This window comes from Crinia signifera, chromosome 3 (assembly GCF_055691185.1).
Source record: "Crinia signifera chromosome 3, ASM5569118v1, whole genome shotgun sequence".
NCBI lineage: Eukaryota > Metazoa > Chordata > Amphibia > Anura > Myobatrachidae > Crinia > Crinia signifera.
Window position 1 is genome coordinate 260,755,271 of NC_139219.1, and position 20,019 is coordinate 260,775,289.

Sequence of the window (20,019 nt, forward strand, 5' to 3'; positions counted from 1 at the left end):
GGCTCATCCTTGGCCGGCGCTCACCAGATCCCTTTCACTGGTGAGCGCCGGCGATAGAGAGACTGGGACATGCGTGCGCGTCCAAGTATCATGGCGGCTGGGCAGCATCTGCCCGTCTCCACTTCAGGGAGACGCTGCCCAGTTCGGGGGGTCAGGGCAGCGAAGGGGGACCGGTGGCAACGGCGGGGGAAGCAGCGGGGGACCCCCGCCCAGCTCCGTTGCCACGGGGCATGCGAGCATCTCGTGTGCCCGTGGCGCTAGCCGGCCGCTGGCGGGAGATCATACAAGGATGAGCCGGGCTACATCTGTATGTCAACTTGTGTGCATGTTATCAGGCCAAAATCTCCAGGGTATGTAAACTTTTGATCAGGGTCATTTGGGTAGTTTCTGTTGTCATTAGGATATAAAAAGAGTAAACACAGTTGTTTGACAATAAATGGATTCACCCAACCACTAACCATGAGTGAAAGAAAAGTTTGTGAGTGATCATTCATATTCTCTGACAAATCTCAGAAAATCACAAATTCTGCTAGGGTATTTTATTTATTTACAAAGAAAATGGATGAGTGAGTACACCCTCTGGTGCAGCAGCCAAAATAGTCTCAACACCTGAGGGAGAGACACCACTCCCCCAAAGACAATACACGAAATACAAGGTTCAGACGGAGACAACATTGGCGCTCAAAAAATGTAAATGTTACTTCCCTTCAAATGTATGACTTTCAACACTTGTCCTCGATTGGATTAAGTGAATCCTTACAGATGAGGTTTTTCACGGTAATGTGTACATGAAAAAGGTGTCCTTGACAAAGACCCAGGAAGGGTCGAAACGCGTAGGAAGGCAGAGGAGGAGGATGATAATCTTGGATCCAGATTGACAGACTGTGGCTTGAAGCAAGATACACCTGGGATACAAGTCTGGACACCATTCCAGGTTGTAGATTTTTTTTGCTGTAAACATCTGCCTATCTGAAAGTCTGGAATCCATTATATTTGTCCTCACCACCTTTGTTTTGTTTGTATCCTGTTTTGGAGGAAGTTGTATTAAAGAGATTCTTGTGTGAAAAATACCTACCGTCTGGCCTCCAAAAAAGATACCTTGATAGGAACGTGCATCCTCATTTATGAGTGAGTTGGGGTACGCACCTCGTTTCCTGCCGGTCTCTATAAGCACAGACTTCACACAGGGAGAGTTGTGTATTGGCCTTTGAAAGATACCTTGATAGGCTTTCCTATACCCACATTTCATGTGAGTTCGGTACGCAATCCTTTTATTCTGGCAAAGGGTTGACCAGCACAAGCTTCTTAGACCCAGGCACATGGGTGAAGAATTTTTGGGTTAAAGAGAGAAAAATAAGGAACTGTCTGGACATACTTCACTACTGTTGTTCATATATATTTATTTTTCATGTACACATTAGCGTGAAAAACCTCATCTGTAAGGATTCACTTAATCCAATCGAGGACAAGTGTTGAAAGTCATACATTTGAAGGGAAGTAACATTTACATTTTTTGAGCGCCAGTGTTGTCTCTGTCTGAACCTTGTATTTCGTGTATTTTATTTATTTACTAAGAGTTTCTTATACAGATGGCCCCATGGACAACGGAGCCTGTCTCCGGTCCCTGCCGCCTCCCCTGCCGTCGCCCTTGCCACCCGAGCGCCCCCCTAACCCTGCCCGTCTCCCTGAAGCGGAGACAGGCAGGGACACGCAGCGTCCCCGCCGAGAGACTGGGACGCGCGTGCGTGTAAGACGCACGCGCGTCACAGTTCAGTGTAGCCCCTGCCGCCGGCGCTCGCCAGCAGGGAGGGTCTGGCAAACACCGGCCAAGGATGGCAGGGGCTCAATCTGTGTAGCGCACACATATTCCGCAGCACTTTACAGAGAGTATTTGAACATTCACATAAGTCCGTGCCCAAGTGGAGCTTACAATCTATATTCCCTACCACATGCACACACACACACACACACACACACACATTATAGGGTTAATTTGTTGGGAGCCAATTAGCCTACCACAAAAAAGAATAGAGGCAGCGCTGTGCAAAATCACTTTCCTTATTTATTAAAAAAATATAATGATTTAAAAAAAAATCCGGAGTATGGTTATTTCAGGCAAGCTGGTCACAGTGTAATCGATGGTACCAAATCTCTTAGGTGTAGTGCCGGTGTCCTTGTACTCTAACGCGTTTCCCCGCCTTTAAATTTAGAGTACACTGTGACCAGCTTGCCTGAAATAACCATACTCCGGATAAAGTTGAAAATCTGGCTAATCAGCGCCATCAACTGGGAGGACAGGACATAGCAGCACCAGGTCATCTGTAAGGTACCCATATTGTCTGGCCAGACCTAATAAGCTACTAATACTCCATCTAATTATTTACTGCAGCTTATCACAAGTTTAACAATACTATGAAAAATCCAGGAATGCATAGTGACTGCCATTAACATCTTAAGTTTTAACAGTACTAACCTGACATTAACCAATAATACCAGGATTGGATTACAGTGAATACAACCGGTTGTATAATCCACCCCCCCCTCCATTTTTTCATATCTCGTGTGTGTTTTTTATTGTATTTTTACATATATTTTTATCTTTATTTCTGTATTGTACGTATACAATTGTAATAAATTGTTATTTTTATACTCCAGTTGGGTGCGCAGCTCTATTTTTCTATGGTTTTATCACAACTGTACATGTTATAGGGAATATAGATTGTAAGCTCCACTGGGCCAGAGACTAATGTGAGAGGACAAATATTCTCTGTGTGCGGTATATAAATAACTCATAATAACATAAATAAATATATGTTTGTGTGCCCTGTTATTGGTACAGAAGGTTGTATACACAGAATGCTGAAAATCCCAGATGAAAACATGTGAATGCTTTATATAACAATATAGGTTATGGCACGGAGACAAATATTTTTATCTCCTCTTTGGTTCCTACAAAGTATGACATTCCTGTGGAAAAATGTATATTATTAATGCTGCCGCCTGTGGCAATGTTTGTTCTTCAACCGTTTACACTAAGTGAGATTGATAGCTTTTGTTTCTTCATACATGTAACATGAATCACCAGGTCGCTCTTCAGTATTAAAAAACATGGTAGATTTTCTACTGAGGGGTGGAAAAGGTGCCTTCTGCCAAGTTCATTTATTCGATGCTAGTTATGTCAAATATTTCTCATATATTGTCTCATTTCCTCCTCGCACACCCCTTTCTCAGACCATAGATTCTGGCTTTTATTCCCTTACAAATTGTTCTTTCCCATTCAATATGCTCTGTTATTATTTGCTGATATTTAATAGTCTATAGCTGCATACTGCATTAGTAGAATAAAACCATTGGTACTTGTTTCCTATCTGGGCGCCCGCTAAGTTAATTGCGCACCATGCTATTCTCCGTAGAGAAATCGGATCGCATCGCACACATACACGATATTGAACGATGCAATGCGATCCGATTCGATTTCCCATAGGAAACAATGTTAAATGGCTCAATTTAGCCAAATTATCATAGGAACAATAGTAAATGGGCCAAAAACACCCCTGAACATTGAAATGTCCCCCCAAAAGTAGTTGACGCCACCCCGCCATCAACGTGAACCCGAAGCGTGGCGAGCGCAGCGCGCCCGCGAGGGGCGGCGGTACGCGTCCTCCGACCTTTTCATGCCCTACTATCCACGTCGGCGTGGAGTGAGAATAGAATAGTGTGGCGAGCGCAGCGAGCCACCGAGCCCGAAGCGTGGCGAGCGCAGCGAGCCCCGCGAGGGGACGCGGATACCTTCACAGGTAAACGCGTCCCTTCGCGGGCTTCCCAGGTGTCCGCGTCGCCATGGACACCTGGGAAGCCCGCGAGGGGACGCGTATAACTGTGAAGGTATCCGCGTCCCCTCGCCACGCTTCGGGCTCGGTGGCTCGCTGCGCTCGCCACACTATTCTATTCTCACTCCACGCCCTAGTGGATAGTAGGGCATGAAAAGGTCGTAGGACGCGTACCGCTGCGCTCGCCACGCTTCGGGTTCACGTTGATGGCGGGGTGGCGTCAACTACTTTTGGGGGGACATTTCAATGTTCAGGGGTGTTTTTGGCCCATTTACTATTGTTCCTATGAGAATTTGGCTAAATTGAGCCATTTCACATTGTTTCCTATGGGAAATCGAATCGGATCGCATCGCATCGTTCAATATCGTGTATGTGTACGATGCGATGCGATCCGATTTCATTACGGTGCCGTACGTAGAAAACCTGGGCGCCCAAATAGGAAACAAGTACCAAACCATTAAACATTCTTATCATGCTGAGAACATGTTCTCGAATAAACTTAGTGAGAGTCTAAAATCCATCAAACAATTAGTGAGAGTCTAAAATCCATCCCCTTTAACCTAAAAGCGATCAAACTTCTTCACCAAAAACTAGAATAATTGCCATTCTCTGGGTCAGCCAGGTAAAACTGGTGGTTATTAACCACGGAAGTATCTACGGTTAGCATTCTGTTGGAACCAACTATTCGGTAGAGAGACATGACATTAAAACTAGTAACTGAAGCTTGCCATCTCGTGCTGAAGCCAACTGGAGCTACCTCAAAAAGAGTGACGGCTGATGCAGTCCCTTAAAGCAATAGTGTCATAGCAAGGCTGTCGCTCAAATATGTATATCTTCAAGGACAGATTCTGGTCACCATTTTGATCTAAGGTTCTGGAATCGAATTTGGAACTTGCTTTCTAGGATATATGTGACAGCTCCACAAAGGGATCCTAGATGATAAATACTGTAACAATTCTGGAATCTCGGTTCAGGAACCCTGGGGCTGGACTTTTTATCAGGAGAGTGGATAAAGGAAGCTGGATGGTTTTAGGAGACTTTTCCTCATACAGATTTGATACTAAGGAATGGAAGTGGAAGGAATTCAAAGCAGATATGAGAAGCTAACTAGGGACCTGATGGCATGCTGAAATGTTCAGCTGATGAGAGGTGCCTTTGCTAACAGAAGTGGACAGCAGAAGACAGAGCCTTTGCAGACGTACATGGACAGCTGGAGACTGGTGGTGCCTTTGCAGACTGAAACGGTCAGCAGGAGGAAGGTAACACATAGGGGTGCGAGCAAATTCGGCCCTGCAAAGGGTGCGAGTTAGGGTTTATTCGGGTGCCATTTTCACGCTGAACGGCAACTCTTCGGGGTTATTAGGATCGACTCCAAAGAGTTTGACACCTAAAGCACAGGAATCGCAAGGTTGGAGACACTAACTCCAGAGTAGCAGAGCAGTCACTGTGCACAGAGACACTATTCTCAGTCAGGACATGTTATCTTATAATAACTGATGGGTCTCTGGGTGACTCCTGTCACTAGGAAACTCATCAGTTAATCACGTTGGACGTCCATTGTAATTGGCTCTTTGTGGCTGGGATGTCAGTCATACAGAAGTTTACTACATAGGCTGCAATGTCGAGAAATCTCCATGTAGCCTATGATTAGAACCACTACTCATAGTTTTGGGTGATGAAGAAAGTTGGGGGTAGGGCCTTGGCATGTGCAAATAAATTGAAGGTGGGTAAAGGTGGCCATACATCAGAAAGACCCGTCTTACAGTCACGATTGTGTCCAACTTTCCCTTCACCTCCCCGGCATTGGTGGTTTTTGGACACACAATGTACTCACAATCTGTCAAACAGTCATACAACCAGTTGAGATTGTACAATATCTTTCTGATGTAAGGGCCTTAAGGCTATATAAGGAGACAGAAAGGCACAGTCTAATAAGGTACGGTCTAATATCAGGTAGGCTAGTATGTTGTTTTGGGAGGCAGTCATTTGGTCTACAGCATGATGGTCGACACCATTAGGTCGACATGGGAAAAGGGTGACATGGGTCTAGGTTGACATGGGAAAAGGTCAACATGGTTCTAGGTCGAAAGGTCATTAGTTTGTCAGGTCATTAGTTCGACAGTGTCTAGGTTGACAGTTAAAAGGTCACCATGGGGTTTTTCACAGTTTTTTGACCCGACATGTGCCGACAGGCGGTATTTCATGCCCAACCATCCACTAGGACGTGATAAATTAAAGGATTCTTCAGGGAACGAACAGCTTTGATAATTACTATTGCTGCATTGTATTCTTTGAACAATTAAGTGGGAAAAAAAAGCCTTTGCAGAATTGCTACTTTTGATAGAAAAAAAACGTACAAATATATTACTACTTTTGTATCACTCTGTTACACAAGAGAAAAAAACATTTTGGAACAGGCTAAAACATTAGTTAAAAATGATATAAATCTCTATGACACATTTATTTGTGTAACTTATTTTGCTCTCCTTTGATATTTTCCCCTACTAAATATCATGTTTCTTCCCGAGGTCTCTCACAGATAAATACCCTCAGGTAAATTAGCAGAGTTCCCACACTTACAAGGTAGTTTGGCAACATAAATAAATCTATAGTACATCTTACTATGAACTACAAAAAGGTTTCTCAGAACCATAAAGAATTTTAGAACTCTCAGAACTTTACACAACCTTCTTAGAAAAGGAAGCTATTTAACATGGGTAGTGGTAAATTAAGGCATAATACTGACAGTAATTACATGAACTTTACATGAATTTTACATGAATTTCAAAGTAACTATTGTTATATTAGTAGTGTCAGCTAGTGTTGTGGTCAGGGCCGGTGTAAGGCTTCTCTGCACCCTAGGCAAAATGTCATCAACCCACTGCCGCCCTTGCCCCCCCCCCCCCCATACTGCCACCAATAACCATTTAACAACCCCTTAATGCATACTTGCCTAAAATTCTGGAATGGCAGAGAGCCTCCCAAAAATTGAGTGGTCCACCCAGCCCCCCAGGAAGGTGGGCAAGACCCTAGCTTTCCCTGGAGGCCCCCAGCACTCTGCCCTTTGACACTCATAACAGAGTACAGGGCAGAAATGTAAGGAAGTATGCCTCAAGAGAAAGTATGGAGGTGAGATCTTAAAAGTTCCACAGCAGCCACCTGCATTAAGTACAACAAGGATCGTCACAGACATCAATGATTTTTTGATAGGCAGACTTGGTGGCGACCCCTAGAACCTGGCGCCCTAGGCAACTGCCTAAAGCTGCCTAGTGGTAGAGCCGGCCCTGGTAGTGGTAACTTTCTGTTTGCATCACCATTTTTAAAAAAGCATCTGGTTTTATCCATATGCACTCAGTACCAGTAAATGTATTGATGAAATATGGAGGGAGCACCAAACAATAGTAATAAATGCATATGAAACACAGACAGACAGATACATGTGCAATGTAATACCAACGGGCAACAAGCCTAAGACTTTATTTTAGATGAATCATGTCTATTTCATCGAAGTTAAAAATGGACAGGTTTGGGTTTGGAGAGTGCCAAGAAAACATCTGATGCGAGAGTGTACCTACAGTAAAACATGGAGGTGGTGTGTTGTGCTGTTTCAGCTGATTGTGGCATGGGTTCACATTAACTCTGAGAAGTTGACTCTTGATTTTCTGAGAGATGTTCTCGATAACTCTATGCTCCCCACATTGTGGCAGTTCTTTGAAAATGACATATTATATTTTATTTTAGGTAAGACAATGCCACAAGTTATGTTTCATAGATAACGCAGGACAGCCGTATGTCCTGGCCAGCTCAGAGTACAGATCTTAACCCTATTGAGAACCTCTGGAACAAATTGAAGTGACGGGTGAGTTCTATTCTGACTCAATCTTCATCAGAGTCGCAATTGATTACTGTACTTAAGGCGGACTGGCAAAACATACGGTACTGCCAGTAATCCATGGACAGTTTGCGTGTGTGTATTTTGTACCAGTCGTGGTAAATCACCATGTTTATCTCCTCAGCACCTCCCATTTGCCAATACCTTTATAATCTACAGTACCAATTTTCGAAAAATATCATCAAGTACTAAATATCTAGTTCTAAATGCATGCGATGGGCTAAAGCAGAGTGCGTTTTAAATTAGAGGCGATTTAATATAGTTAAAAAAAGTACAAGCAGCACATACTTGCAGCACCATATGTGCTGTACGATGGGATGTGCGTGGGAGCACGCATCACACCTGTCTGCCACATCATGTATGGGCGGTATTAGAAACACAATACAATGTCGAAAGTGTATGGAAATGAAAATAAACAAACATTGCTCTATATAAAAACATAATCTGTAATACAGGTTTTTGTTTGAACTAAAACCTGTAGCCTTGTGTGATAATAATGTGCATCAATGTAAAAAAAGAATGGACAAAAAGCAGGAATTATAGCAACTTACCCTGGAGCTAGGAAGTGAATTGCCACCAGCTCAGCCCAGCAAGAATACCTATTAGGAACTCGGAAGCCAAAAAAGTTGTATGCTCCACCAGGGTGATAATGATTATTAAGAACTTTTAAGGCAAACAAAACCCCTAGAAGAAAATATAAGAAAAGAGACAGTTAAAAAGTATTGTCTAGTTCTCCCGGCAACTATGATTTCACTGCTGTATTACAGGGGAAGAAACATTTCTAATTTTGGTTAAGAATTATTTTTGTTCCGGTTTACAGCAGATCACGTCTGTTTCGTTAAAATTTACGTGAAATTTAATTACCGGTACATTAAAAACTAAAATGAGATGTTTTACAACAAGATAATTATTTCACTTATTCTTACTGTATATCTCAACATTAAATGCTAAACATTTATCCTAATATACAGACTGTGCTTCGATTTTTTCAGTACTCACTTGCTGAGGGTTTGATAAAAAAAAAAAAAGAAAAAAACACGACACTAGCAAGTGCAATACTGGAATTATAAAGGCGTGGAACCGAAATGTGGTTAGAATAAGAGTTTGTCACTTTTATTTACATATATATATTTTTCCATTTATCATGTTAAATAATGGCTAGATTAAAAAATGAATTAGGTCCACTTTTTAGCAATAAATAGTCTCAAATTATTGCTGGTTTAAAGTCAATACTATAAGCAATTGGAGTGAGAAAGATATAGAAATATTTAATATCGCTTTCACATTAAAAGGGTCGAAGACCTGGCTTTTACCCGGAATGTGAAGGAGGGTTTGTTTCCAATCCAAGTCCTGTGCCCCCTTTCAGACAAAAGAATGAACTGCCGGGTCAAGTATTTGGACCGATTTATTTGCCAGGTCAACCTAGGTCCTACTAATGTATGCAAGGGACAACCCGGGTCGCAATTTCCAGGACTTTGACTCTGTCGAAGACTCAGCGTTTTATTTTTATTTCTAAAATGAGTATTATAGTGTGTAATCCTGAAGATTTTGAATATTGGAAAAGCCTGGATAGACTACTTTGAGTAACGCTGGATACACATTAGACAAAATATCGTTCGACCACAGGTTGTCCCGCTGGGCATGCTGCACACCCAGTGCATTTTAACGCAGTTGGCAGTGATACAGTGCTCAATTGTCCACCGCCTCCACCGTGCAGTGTGTAAAGGTGGCATGATAAATCATCCAGCCAGAACTATCGCCAGATCCCTTGAGCTGGCTAAGGCTGGCGACAGGAGCTCCATCTGACAGGGACGCGCGAGCGCCTCACACACTTGCGCGTCCACGTCAGCACGGTGACGGGGAGCAGATTCTCTGCCCGTCTCCGCTTCAGGGAGAGGGGTAGGCAAGTTAGGGGTGCGGGCAGCTATGGGGGAGGACGGGGGAGCCAGCAGAGGGCTCGGTCAGAACGGGGCGCACAAGCTTCTTGTGCGCCCCCTTCTGGTGGCTGGCGGCGTGCGGCAAATGGTGATAGAATCTCCAAGAGCAGCTCCAATGTCAGCTGCTCCATCTGTAAAACATTTCACATCTTTCTCTTGATCAAAAAAATAAAAAAAAATTATTAATAATAATAATAATAATAATATAAAAATTTGTTCAAAGTATAAACACAGTTGTGTTGATAAAATACCTGAGAATCCTACGGCACACACCAATGTGTACAATGGATCATCCATATATCTGGCTAGTAATAACTGCACCATGAGATAAACTGCTCCAGTCAGTTGTGAGAATACAAATATTATTATAGCAAATAAAATGCTGCCCAGCCTCTGCTCTAATTTAGTGCCCTTCCATAACAGGGACATCATGTTAAAATACAGGTGCCAGTCATCAGCATGGTGAAATGGCGAAAGCAGCAAGCGTTGCCAGTCTTCGTGGTAATAACTTTCATGTACACTAATGCAAGCATAATGCAGAGATTTGTAAGGGTAAAAAAAAAGATAAATGTTAAGTCCAAGTACTGCCAAAGTCACAGGGGGTATGTTATTGGGGCCAAAATTAAGGATTTGGTAGAACAATAGCATAAGTCCAACGTTTCCACCTCTACGCCCTCTGAACATCTTGAAACTTCACACGTTATAAACGGACAGAACGGAATGTGACTCGTCCAATGGTTTTGTACAGTATCTGGAACACAAAATGAAATAAATATGGTAGAAGTAATTGAACAATAGAGGTTGTCAATTTAGTTTTGAACATACTGTAGACTAAAGAATGTTAAATAGGAGAGATTAGACAGAAAAGACCAGAGAAAGCCAAGAAACTAAGAGAATACGCATTGACAATCATAGAAGGTATTAACTATTCATTTATACTATTAGGTTTTTCCAGTGGATACATTATTTGGGATACAGTCATTGGGTCACCAGCAAGTTGTTAGACAGTCATTAGTTCGACATGCATTTAGGCTGACATGTGTCTAAGTCGACATGCAGGAAGGTCGACATGAGTCTAGGTTGACATGGGTTAGGTTGACAGGGTCATAAGGTCGACAGGGTCATTAGGTTGACATGGGTTAGGTCAACAGTCAAAAGGTTGATATGGAGTTTTTCACTGTTTTTTTTTTTTGAGCCGACACGTGGCGGCAGGTGGTATTTTATGCCCTACCATCCACTAGGGCGCGGTAGGAGAACAAAATTGTGTGCCGAGCGGAGCGAGGCACCGAGCCCAAAGCGTGGCAAGCACAGCGAGCCATGCGAGGGGACGCAGTGCAGTTTAACATGTGTCCATGTTGACTGTCGACATTCGGGTAAAAACCCCATGTTGACCTTTTGACTGTCGACCTAACCTATGTCGAACTAATGACCCTGTCGACCTTCCTGCATGTTGACTTAGACACATGTCGACCTAATGGTGTCGACCTAACGACTGTCTAACAACTTGCTGGTGACCAACTGATCCACACCCCATTATTTCAAGCTCAGTGTTCCAGATTGTGTAAAAATATTGTGGATCTTACTGATAAACAGAATGTGATGAACATGTCTTTGGGATGTATATACATGCAAATGCTTTGCTTAACCATGTGCATGACTGGGATCAGATATGGCAGTGAGCATGCTCACCTTTGAATCAGATGCTTCATTATCTTCAACATTTGTTTTTATCCTATAAAACTGCTTATTAGAGCTACAGGAGTAGCTGGGTTGTTGCCAGAGTGGCCCCAAACAATTTAATGCTGTAGGCTAGTGCCCCCTAGCGCTTCCGATAGTTCCACCTCTGACCCATCACCCCTCTCCGCAGCAATGACCACAGAGCAACCAGCAACACCCATCACCAACAGCTATGCTCATCTGGCACCCCTTACCAAGGAATCTGCTGTGAAAGCTAAAAAGCTTTTATGATCTACCAAGATGGCACAAGGGAGTGTGGCCTTACAAAAAGAAGATATGGCCTTGCCAGAAATCACACACTGGCTCTGACAGTAATAAATACATTGCCCCCACAGGAAAAGATTCAACATTGCTCCCACCGGGTATAAAAAACAATGCCTCAACATGAAAAAATTTGCAGTCATACTGTATGGTATTTGCTGACAGACAGCCCCTGATAGTCCTAATGACATATACCATAGAGCGGGATGTATTAATATACATATTCACCATGCTCCCGCCGCGAAGCCAGCACATATTTATTAACATATGCGCCTGGCATCGCGGTGCGGTGACGGAGGCCCCCCCCCGCGATACCTGTACTGTAGTGTGTGGGGGGATCTCCGTCACCTCCCAGACGCCTACTGCTCCCCTGCAGCCGGGACAGCTCAGCATGTATTTTTTGCATGCATGCAATTAATTATTTATTAAAGTGTTGTAACTTGGGTACAGTTGGCGCCAGATGGTTATTGTCTTTTTTCTGGTATTTTTTTAGGGCGACATCCCTCTTCCATTGGGCAGCCTACGTACACAGCACATAGTAAACTATCCCTAGCGCTTCAGACCCAGTGTTGTGTTGTTACTGTAAATTGGTATGGAATAATAGGAGGCCCAGATTGCGCAGAGATATTCTTTTCAAATGCTCTGTGGATGGAGACCTAGGCATTCTACCCATATCTAAATATTACCAAGCTTCTAGGCTCAGTCAATTGGTAGCTTGGCATTCTCCTAAAGCTGCCAAAAGCTGGATTGACCTTGAGTCCAATTTGAGCGGGGATGTTTCTGTCTCTGACCTCTCATGACTCCCCCACAAACATAGGCCTCGCTCAGCTGCTTCGATTGCCCTCACTTTCTCTGTTTAGGACTAGCTCTCTTACAAATACAGCTTGTCCACATACCATTCCCCCATGACTTCTTCATGGCGTCACCCCTCTTTTCCCCCTAGAAACTCTCCTCATATGGCCTCTACCTGGTGGGGGGCTGGCATAACCCATTTTCGCCACATTCTTGGAGGGTCAACCCCACATTCTTTTGCTGACTGGCGTGAGTGACACTTCCTGCCACAATCTTGTTTAACAATACATCCAGGTTTGGAACTTTGTTGCCTCATCCATTCCATCCCTCAACTTACCCCACAACCCTATGGAGATGGAACATCTTTGCATCTCTGGATCTCCGTACTGCTTTGGACGAGGAAACACGGGAGGTGATTTGTCTCAACAGCTCAGAATGCTCCATTAAGGAGAATTCCTACAAAGTGTATACCCGTTGGTTGCTAGTCCCAGAACGACTATTTATCCCAGAACCTCTGCTCTAGGTTGGCGACATTGTGGTCAAGAGGGATCTTTTTTCCACATATGGTGGACATGCCCAAAATGAGCTCCTTTTTAGTAAATGATTCACACACTTGTGTACTCTGTGGTCCCACAATGCCTTTCCAATCTGGCTGCATTGTTCTGTGTGCCCCAGTTTGCCAGTTATCCAAATATGAGAATAAATTCTTTAGTTACATTATACACAACAAATACATTAGTTGTGCAGCTTAATACCAGATTGCTAGATCTTGGAAATGACTTTCCCCTCAACAGAAACTTCTCAATCGTGTTTGGTTTGTGTCAAAAGTAGAATATATCACCAGCCTTCAGAACTACACAGTGGACAAGATCTATACTGTATGGTCCCCATGGTACAAGCTATACAATGCAACCCTTCCTGGGCTAACTTATTCTCTAATTTCTTGCCCTCCTGTCACCTCTCCATTCTTTTTGTGGGAAGAAAAAAGATAACTTTTTTTGGGGGCACTGCTTTTAATGTCTATCAAAAAAGATTAATTATGCATATACTGTTAGGATGGGTGGGAGGTACTACAAACAACTGAACAGCAGTTTAATGGGGTGGAGCTCTGGACTAATGAATTAATGGGAGGACACTATGTGGCACGTGAGAGAGAGAAAACTAAGTATATGTGGTTTGTGGAAGGATAATGTACCATGTGGTGGGTTGAGGTATGCCAGAATATGTTGGCCTAAGTCAGCCCAAAAACTCCTGGCATATCTAAATCGTGAGCACCCTAGCCATGTGCCGCCACTATATGCACGAAATTATAATATTTAATGTAGATGATTAGTGTAGGTGAAAGTGGAAAAGTGTAAATAGAATGAAAATAAAAATAGAATGAAAATAAATATTTGTATCAGCTGTTAATTGGTCAATTTATCCATATACTGTGTTTCATGGAACCACAGGGGCAGTTGACCGTTTATGCTGAATTTTTCAGATTTTTTTGGATTTTTCAAATCTGCTAAGTGATACGTGTGCTATATGCATACAAAATTTGACGTGAAAAATTTTTTACGTGAACATTTTTTTTTTGTTTTAAAAAAATTACACAAAGTGTTAAAACGATGGCGATGATATTGATATTAGGTGGTTCGGGCCACTGACAAAGAGCCCCCTTTAAATTTCATGTACTGCCTAATTGTTAGGATACTGTATAGTGAGGGGAAAAAAAGTGAGAATAGTTTGCTCCCTTAGGGTCCCACCTGTTCCTTGCTTGCCCGTGTGCCGTTGGGCAGTGAACGGATCAAGCGGTGTCCAGGTTAAGGGGCCACTAATTAGTGGGGCAGTTGAAGAAAGATACCGGGATCTGCTTTTGGGGCCTAGCCCTTGGATCACCCCTGTTGGAACAACCAGTGCAGGGGGTCACTCACTGGCAGGCCGCAATGAGAGTCCCTTAATGAGAATCAATAGGTTAAAGTGACAGATCTCAAGGAGTTGTGTGCGTCACAACTTTAGTGCTGTTTGAACATATGATTATGTCACAGAATCAGGGCTCACAACTACACATGAGCCTTTCTATTACAGCTATCAGGTATTAATACACTATGTTGCCATAATTCCGTTGTAAAGTTTGTTATCATGTAAAAATATATCTCTTACTCAATTGCACGTGTATTAACTATTCTCCAATTCTCTTCTAAGCACTATAAATAGCAACTGTTTCCAAATTTCTGTCACTGATACAGTTATAGTTTTTACGATCTCAATAAACAGGGTAGTACATTGTATCGCATCAATTTACTATATAAGCACAAGGGTATGGATAGAGGGAAAGGAGGGCAGTATTCCCCTTAAATATCTCGGAGAAACTGCTGACACAATTGTCCATACATATGGTCCCAACCTCCCAAGTACTTATCTATCCTTGTTGTAAATATTCAGTGCTGTATAGCACGGGGGTCTCCTGCAGTGGCCGTCAGTCCACCCAGCTGGACGCGCGTTTCGCCTGTGTGGGCTTGTTCACCAGTTCACTGGTGAACAAGCCCACACAGGCGAAACGCGCGTCCAGCTGGGTGGACTGACGGCCACTGCAGGAGACCCCCGTGCTATACAGCACTGAATATTTACAACAAGGATAGATAAGTACTTGGGAGGTTGGGTGGGCAATATATTAATGGCTGGGCAATATATTGCTCAGTTTCTCCTTTTCATCAGCGACCACAGATGGTCGCTGATAAAAAAGAAACTGCGGGGGGGGGGGGGGGGGGAGCCCGGCAGTGGAAATCAGCTGGTCGCAGGAGCATGTTCCTGCGACCAGCGATCACTATGGGGGTAAAAACGGGAGCGCGCACCTGGCAATATATCGCCGGTGCACACTCCCATCACGGGCAATATGATTGCTTAGCGACCATATTGCCCATGATATTACACAAAATCGCCCCCGTGTGTACGCACCTTAAGTTACATTGCATAATAATGAGCACAGGCAATGTGTAGCTCCCTGTTTTACCTATCATAATTGGCTTACACCGTAATACAATGACACTCAGTCATATATGGCACAACTATTTAAATAATAGCTCCACCTACATGAATATTGTTCTAGAATATATATTTTCAACCAACCCTCTACCTCACCTAGAACTACAGTTGGCAAGCCGGAAAGAAAGTGCAGCATCAAACAAGTCAGCTTAGACTCTGTCATCGCATCCCACTTCCCACATCCTCCTATAATTAATGAAAGCTTGGTATCCCCTCTGCTTTTAATCAGGAGCAATGAAATTAAAAGAACATCTTGTTTCGCTTTCCCCTATAAAGCACAATGCCAAGGATGAGATTTTTGATCCATATCTCTTATTTATGTATCTTTAGTAGTTACTTGTTAAAAAAAAAAAAAAAAGGGAACAGGGAATAATAAAAAAGGGTAGTGGAAAAGGAAATGTGGCATACACACGGGGTGATTGTAGTTCTATTTCTGAGTGATCTGACTAGATTGCTTAGAAATTAAGCACAGATCGCTCCATGTGTAGGCACCCCAGCGACGGCGACATGCGGGACCGAACTAGATTTAGACTGCATGCAGTATAAATCTAGCCATTGTCAGTGTTCTCTCACCAGAGAACATTGGACATGCCAGATCATTCAGTACAGATCGCTGGTGCATTGCTGTGTGCTGAGCGATCTGTGCTAACTAGTTTCGTTAGTTTTGTCAAGAAGAGGAAAAGCCATTAAAGGGCTGAAACGTTACTGATGGCATACTGAATTGTGTGGAACATTTTTAGGGGGTGATCCTAGTTGACTCACAAAACTGTGAATTTCACAGCTTTGCGAGTCATTTATAAGCCCCCATGACGCGTAAATCTACCCACACGCATGTGGATATTTTGCATAAACCTCCATTCGCAGCTTGCATGCGTGAAATCATTCAATGGTTGCCGACCATCAAATGATTTCCCTAGCACTTTCAGATCTAAGTCAGTCTCTTTTGGCCTTAGATCTGCGGCGCACTGCATGGGAAGAGGGCGGGCAGCTGATATCCTGCCCCCCCGCACCCAAGTCAGGGCCGAATTTCCATGGGAAAGCACAGTGTTTTCAGCTGAATACATACGAATCGCGCCATGGACGTGACCACGGGCTGCCGCCCCACACTCCCCACCTGCACTGCTGTCTGCAAGCGAGCGGCCCACAAATAATCACTTCACCATGGTGGCTTGCATAATGTGGCTGAACATGCACATAAATCTTCGCTATACATCGCTCCACTGTGCGAAAACACAGGGCAGTAAAGCGACCAAAATCACAGCCTTAGTCCGGTGTGCCAATGTCCTTGAGGATATATATATATATATAGATTTTTGAGGTTCCGCACTCCCAGCCAGCTTTGACAAATAATATGGGGTGCTCCTTTAAGGCAACACAGATGTGTCCCAAATATAGAGCAGGGTAGGATCTATTGAATCCAATAAGGGCACTCACCAGCGTCTCATCATGTAGAATTTATTGGTACATTACCAGTCACAGAAAAGGGTGTAGGTCTACGTTTCGGCCACCAGGTGGCCTTTCTCAAGACACACAGCAATTGACGTCTTCACAGCATAAAGGTCAGGATCAGGATAGTCCTTTTCTGTGACTGGTAATGTACCAATAAATTCTACATGATGAGACGCTGGTGAGTGCCCTTATTGGATTCAATAGATCCTACCCTGCTCTCTATATATATATATATATATATATATATATATATATATATATATATATATATATATATATATATATATTAATATATATATATATATATATATATATATATATATATATATATATATATATATACATATACATATACATATACATATACACACACACATACATACATACATACATACACACACACCTCCCATTTTTTTATGGAGGTTCTATGGAAGGCATCTGCCAAGCTGACTGGCTAAAAGGCGCGCGTGTGCCGCCCAATCCCTAAATCCCAGGTTTGGATGCTCCAATCCTGGGATTTTGGGATTGGGTGGCACATGTAAAATCTCACTGATTTAGGCCTAAATGTTAGGATCCCTCTGATCTAGATCCCAGGATTGGCTACTCTATAGAATCATTCTGGTTGACTCGCAAAACAGTGGTAGTTTGCTGCTTTTTGAGCCTTGTAGCGTTGCCCGCCGGGCATGCGAGTCACACTCCCCACTACACAATGAATGTCCCCACCGCCCTGCAAATGGATGTCTTGCATAAACATCCATTTGCAGGCTTGCCTGATGGCCCAAAATCATTTGATGGTCGCCGAGCATTGAATGATTTCTGTAGTGCTCTCAAACTTTATTCAGTCTCTGCTGATCTGCGGTGCCTGCTCCGAGAACTGGGTGGGCAGCTGACGCCCATTAACATCAGCCACCTGCCCCCGGAAGCCAGGTGCCCACCCGCGTTTGCATGGGGACACCCAGCATTTTTATGGTGACGCCCAAGAAATGTAAGGCATTCTCATGCGAACTCCCCCAGAACACCTCCTCAGGTGCACGCACAGAAGGGTTGCACATGCACATAAGCGAATAACCGCATGCGCAGGCCTTCACCATCGATCCCTGTTGCGAATTTGCCGGTGACGGAATGAACCAGAATGACCTCCTATGTCTGACATAAAACAAATGCAATACATCATCAAAAAGACATAAAACAGACATATGAGAAAATATGTTAAAAGGAGGATGAGCCATAAATGAGCCCCTTTGCCATCAGTATGCATGGTAAAAAGAGCAGTCCTGAAAATCAACCAAAGACCAGTGGTCTCCTGTGTTTACCTATACATTTGCCTTCTTGGATACTGGTGCTTGAGACGTAGGTATAAAATGTGTAAGTTAGTTCTCCAGAAAGTTGACTTCTGGACTAGTCTGTGAAACTTTTTAAGACAATGGGGAGTGCCATAATCATATATTGCTCATGCGAAAGTTGTAGGGTGATTGCCACACTGAAAAGCATTGAGCGTCTTGTTACATTTATTGGTACATTGGAGACCCGAGACACTTTGAATGAGATTTAATAGGATGAGAGATTCAGAGTGTGAGATATTTGGTAAGAAATCTCCAGTTTTTTTTAAAGCGGCAATCATTTACACTGCAAAACCAATTTGATTTTGCAGTGTAAATGATTGCCGCTTTAAAAAAACTGGAGATTTCTTACCAAATATCTCACTTTCTGAATCTCTCATCCTATTAAATCTCACCCCTAGTGTACATACTGACCACTGTTTGGACATCCATGAGGACTGCTTGTCAATTCAGGAGCAACGAAGGATGGCTAATACCAACAGGGTACTGTTGATTCACTGGCTAAATTATATGTTATTTTTACATGCACCTCTTCTATTATGAATTGGTGGTTATTGACTAAGTTAAACAGTTTGATGACACCACCTTAATCACTGGATGTCATTTGGATCATAAACTGTACAACTCCATTCACGCTAGATGCTATTTGCAATTCTGGTTATTGTTTTTTAAAGTATTTATCATTTAGTTTTTCTAACATTCATTAAATATTGTATTTTATTGACCAGGCAACACTGCACATTTTGATAAATTTCTTAGCATCATTACATATTTCCACAAATGCTGTTCTCCCGCTATCTACTAAAACCATAAGTGTTCTCTGTAATTACCTCAATTGATCTCGTTAAATATTATTATAAATATTATAGCTTAACCATGCTAGTCTATTAGTCTAATACAGTAATAAGTAAACTATTCAGTACAAGGGAGATGGTACTGGGATCAGTAACATCGCTGTTCACAGACCTATCGGAAGTACACACCCACCTTGCGATATATCGCCTGCTTGATCAAACACCCAATATATCAGCCAGTATATATGTACCCAAATATAAACATCACAATTTAATATTTTGTTACTTGTTATCTTAATAGTAAAAAAGACTTTGTTAGCGGTCACCCAAGTAGTGCTTCGAGAAGCGGCACTAAGGAGATATAAGATGTGACTATGGAGTTATTCTGCAGAGGAGAACATCTGGCATTTGAGTCTAGGTGTTAGTGTATAGCTGCTGACATTGTTCATTAAAATTCTATTAGCTGCTCTGGTGGGAGTGACATGGGAGTCTGTGCCATTTAGCATTACTGTACTAGAACTTAAAGAAAACATTTTTTGTTCTGAAATACTGAACGCACAGACAGTCACATTCTTTCATTCAGAAAACAAATGCTAACAAAGAAGTGGATATTTGTTTATCTACCCACCACAAGTGGAACAAATATAACCACTGTATGGAGCGGTGGAGTAACACTACTGCACACAATGTCAAGGTTGTTGCTATATGCGGTTACACTGATTTTCCTGTAGCACATTGTCAATTTGTATATTACAATATATCAGCTGGGTCTTAAGCACTTCAAGTAGATTGCAAGTAACTTAGAGATCCACAACAAACACTGTATAAATAGTTTGAAGGATGAGCAGCTAACATCTTACCTCATGTCCCTGACTGAAAGATATAAACACAGGGATGCTTTACTTATATCTGTATAGGTTGTGTTGTGCCTCAGCCTATACTGCAAGGCTTTACAGCAGC

General features: G+C 42.7%; 1 protein-coding gene across 4 annotated transcripts in view; it reads right to left on the reverse strand.

Annotated features, from left to right (window-relative positions):
- The window catches only part of RHBDD1 (rhomboid domain containing 1), an 83,299-nt gene that overhangs the window by 48,654 nt on the left and 14,626 nt on the right, over positions 1-20,019 (reverse strand). For all 4 annotated transcript variants that reach the window (XM_083177971.1, XM_083177970.1, XM_083177969.1 and 1 more), the window contains exons 2-3: positions 9,911-10,410; positions 8,274-8,406 (exon numbers count right to left, since the gene is read on the reverse strand). In XM_083177971.1, coding sequence (XP_083034097.1) covers positions 8,274-8,406; positions 9,911-10,343 — 566 coding nt within the window. In that variant the 5' untranslated portion in view covers positions 10,344-10,410. The remainder of the gene's footprint in view (positions 1-8,273; positions 8,407-9,910; positions 10,411-20,019) is intronic.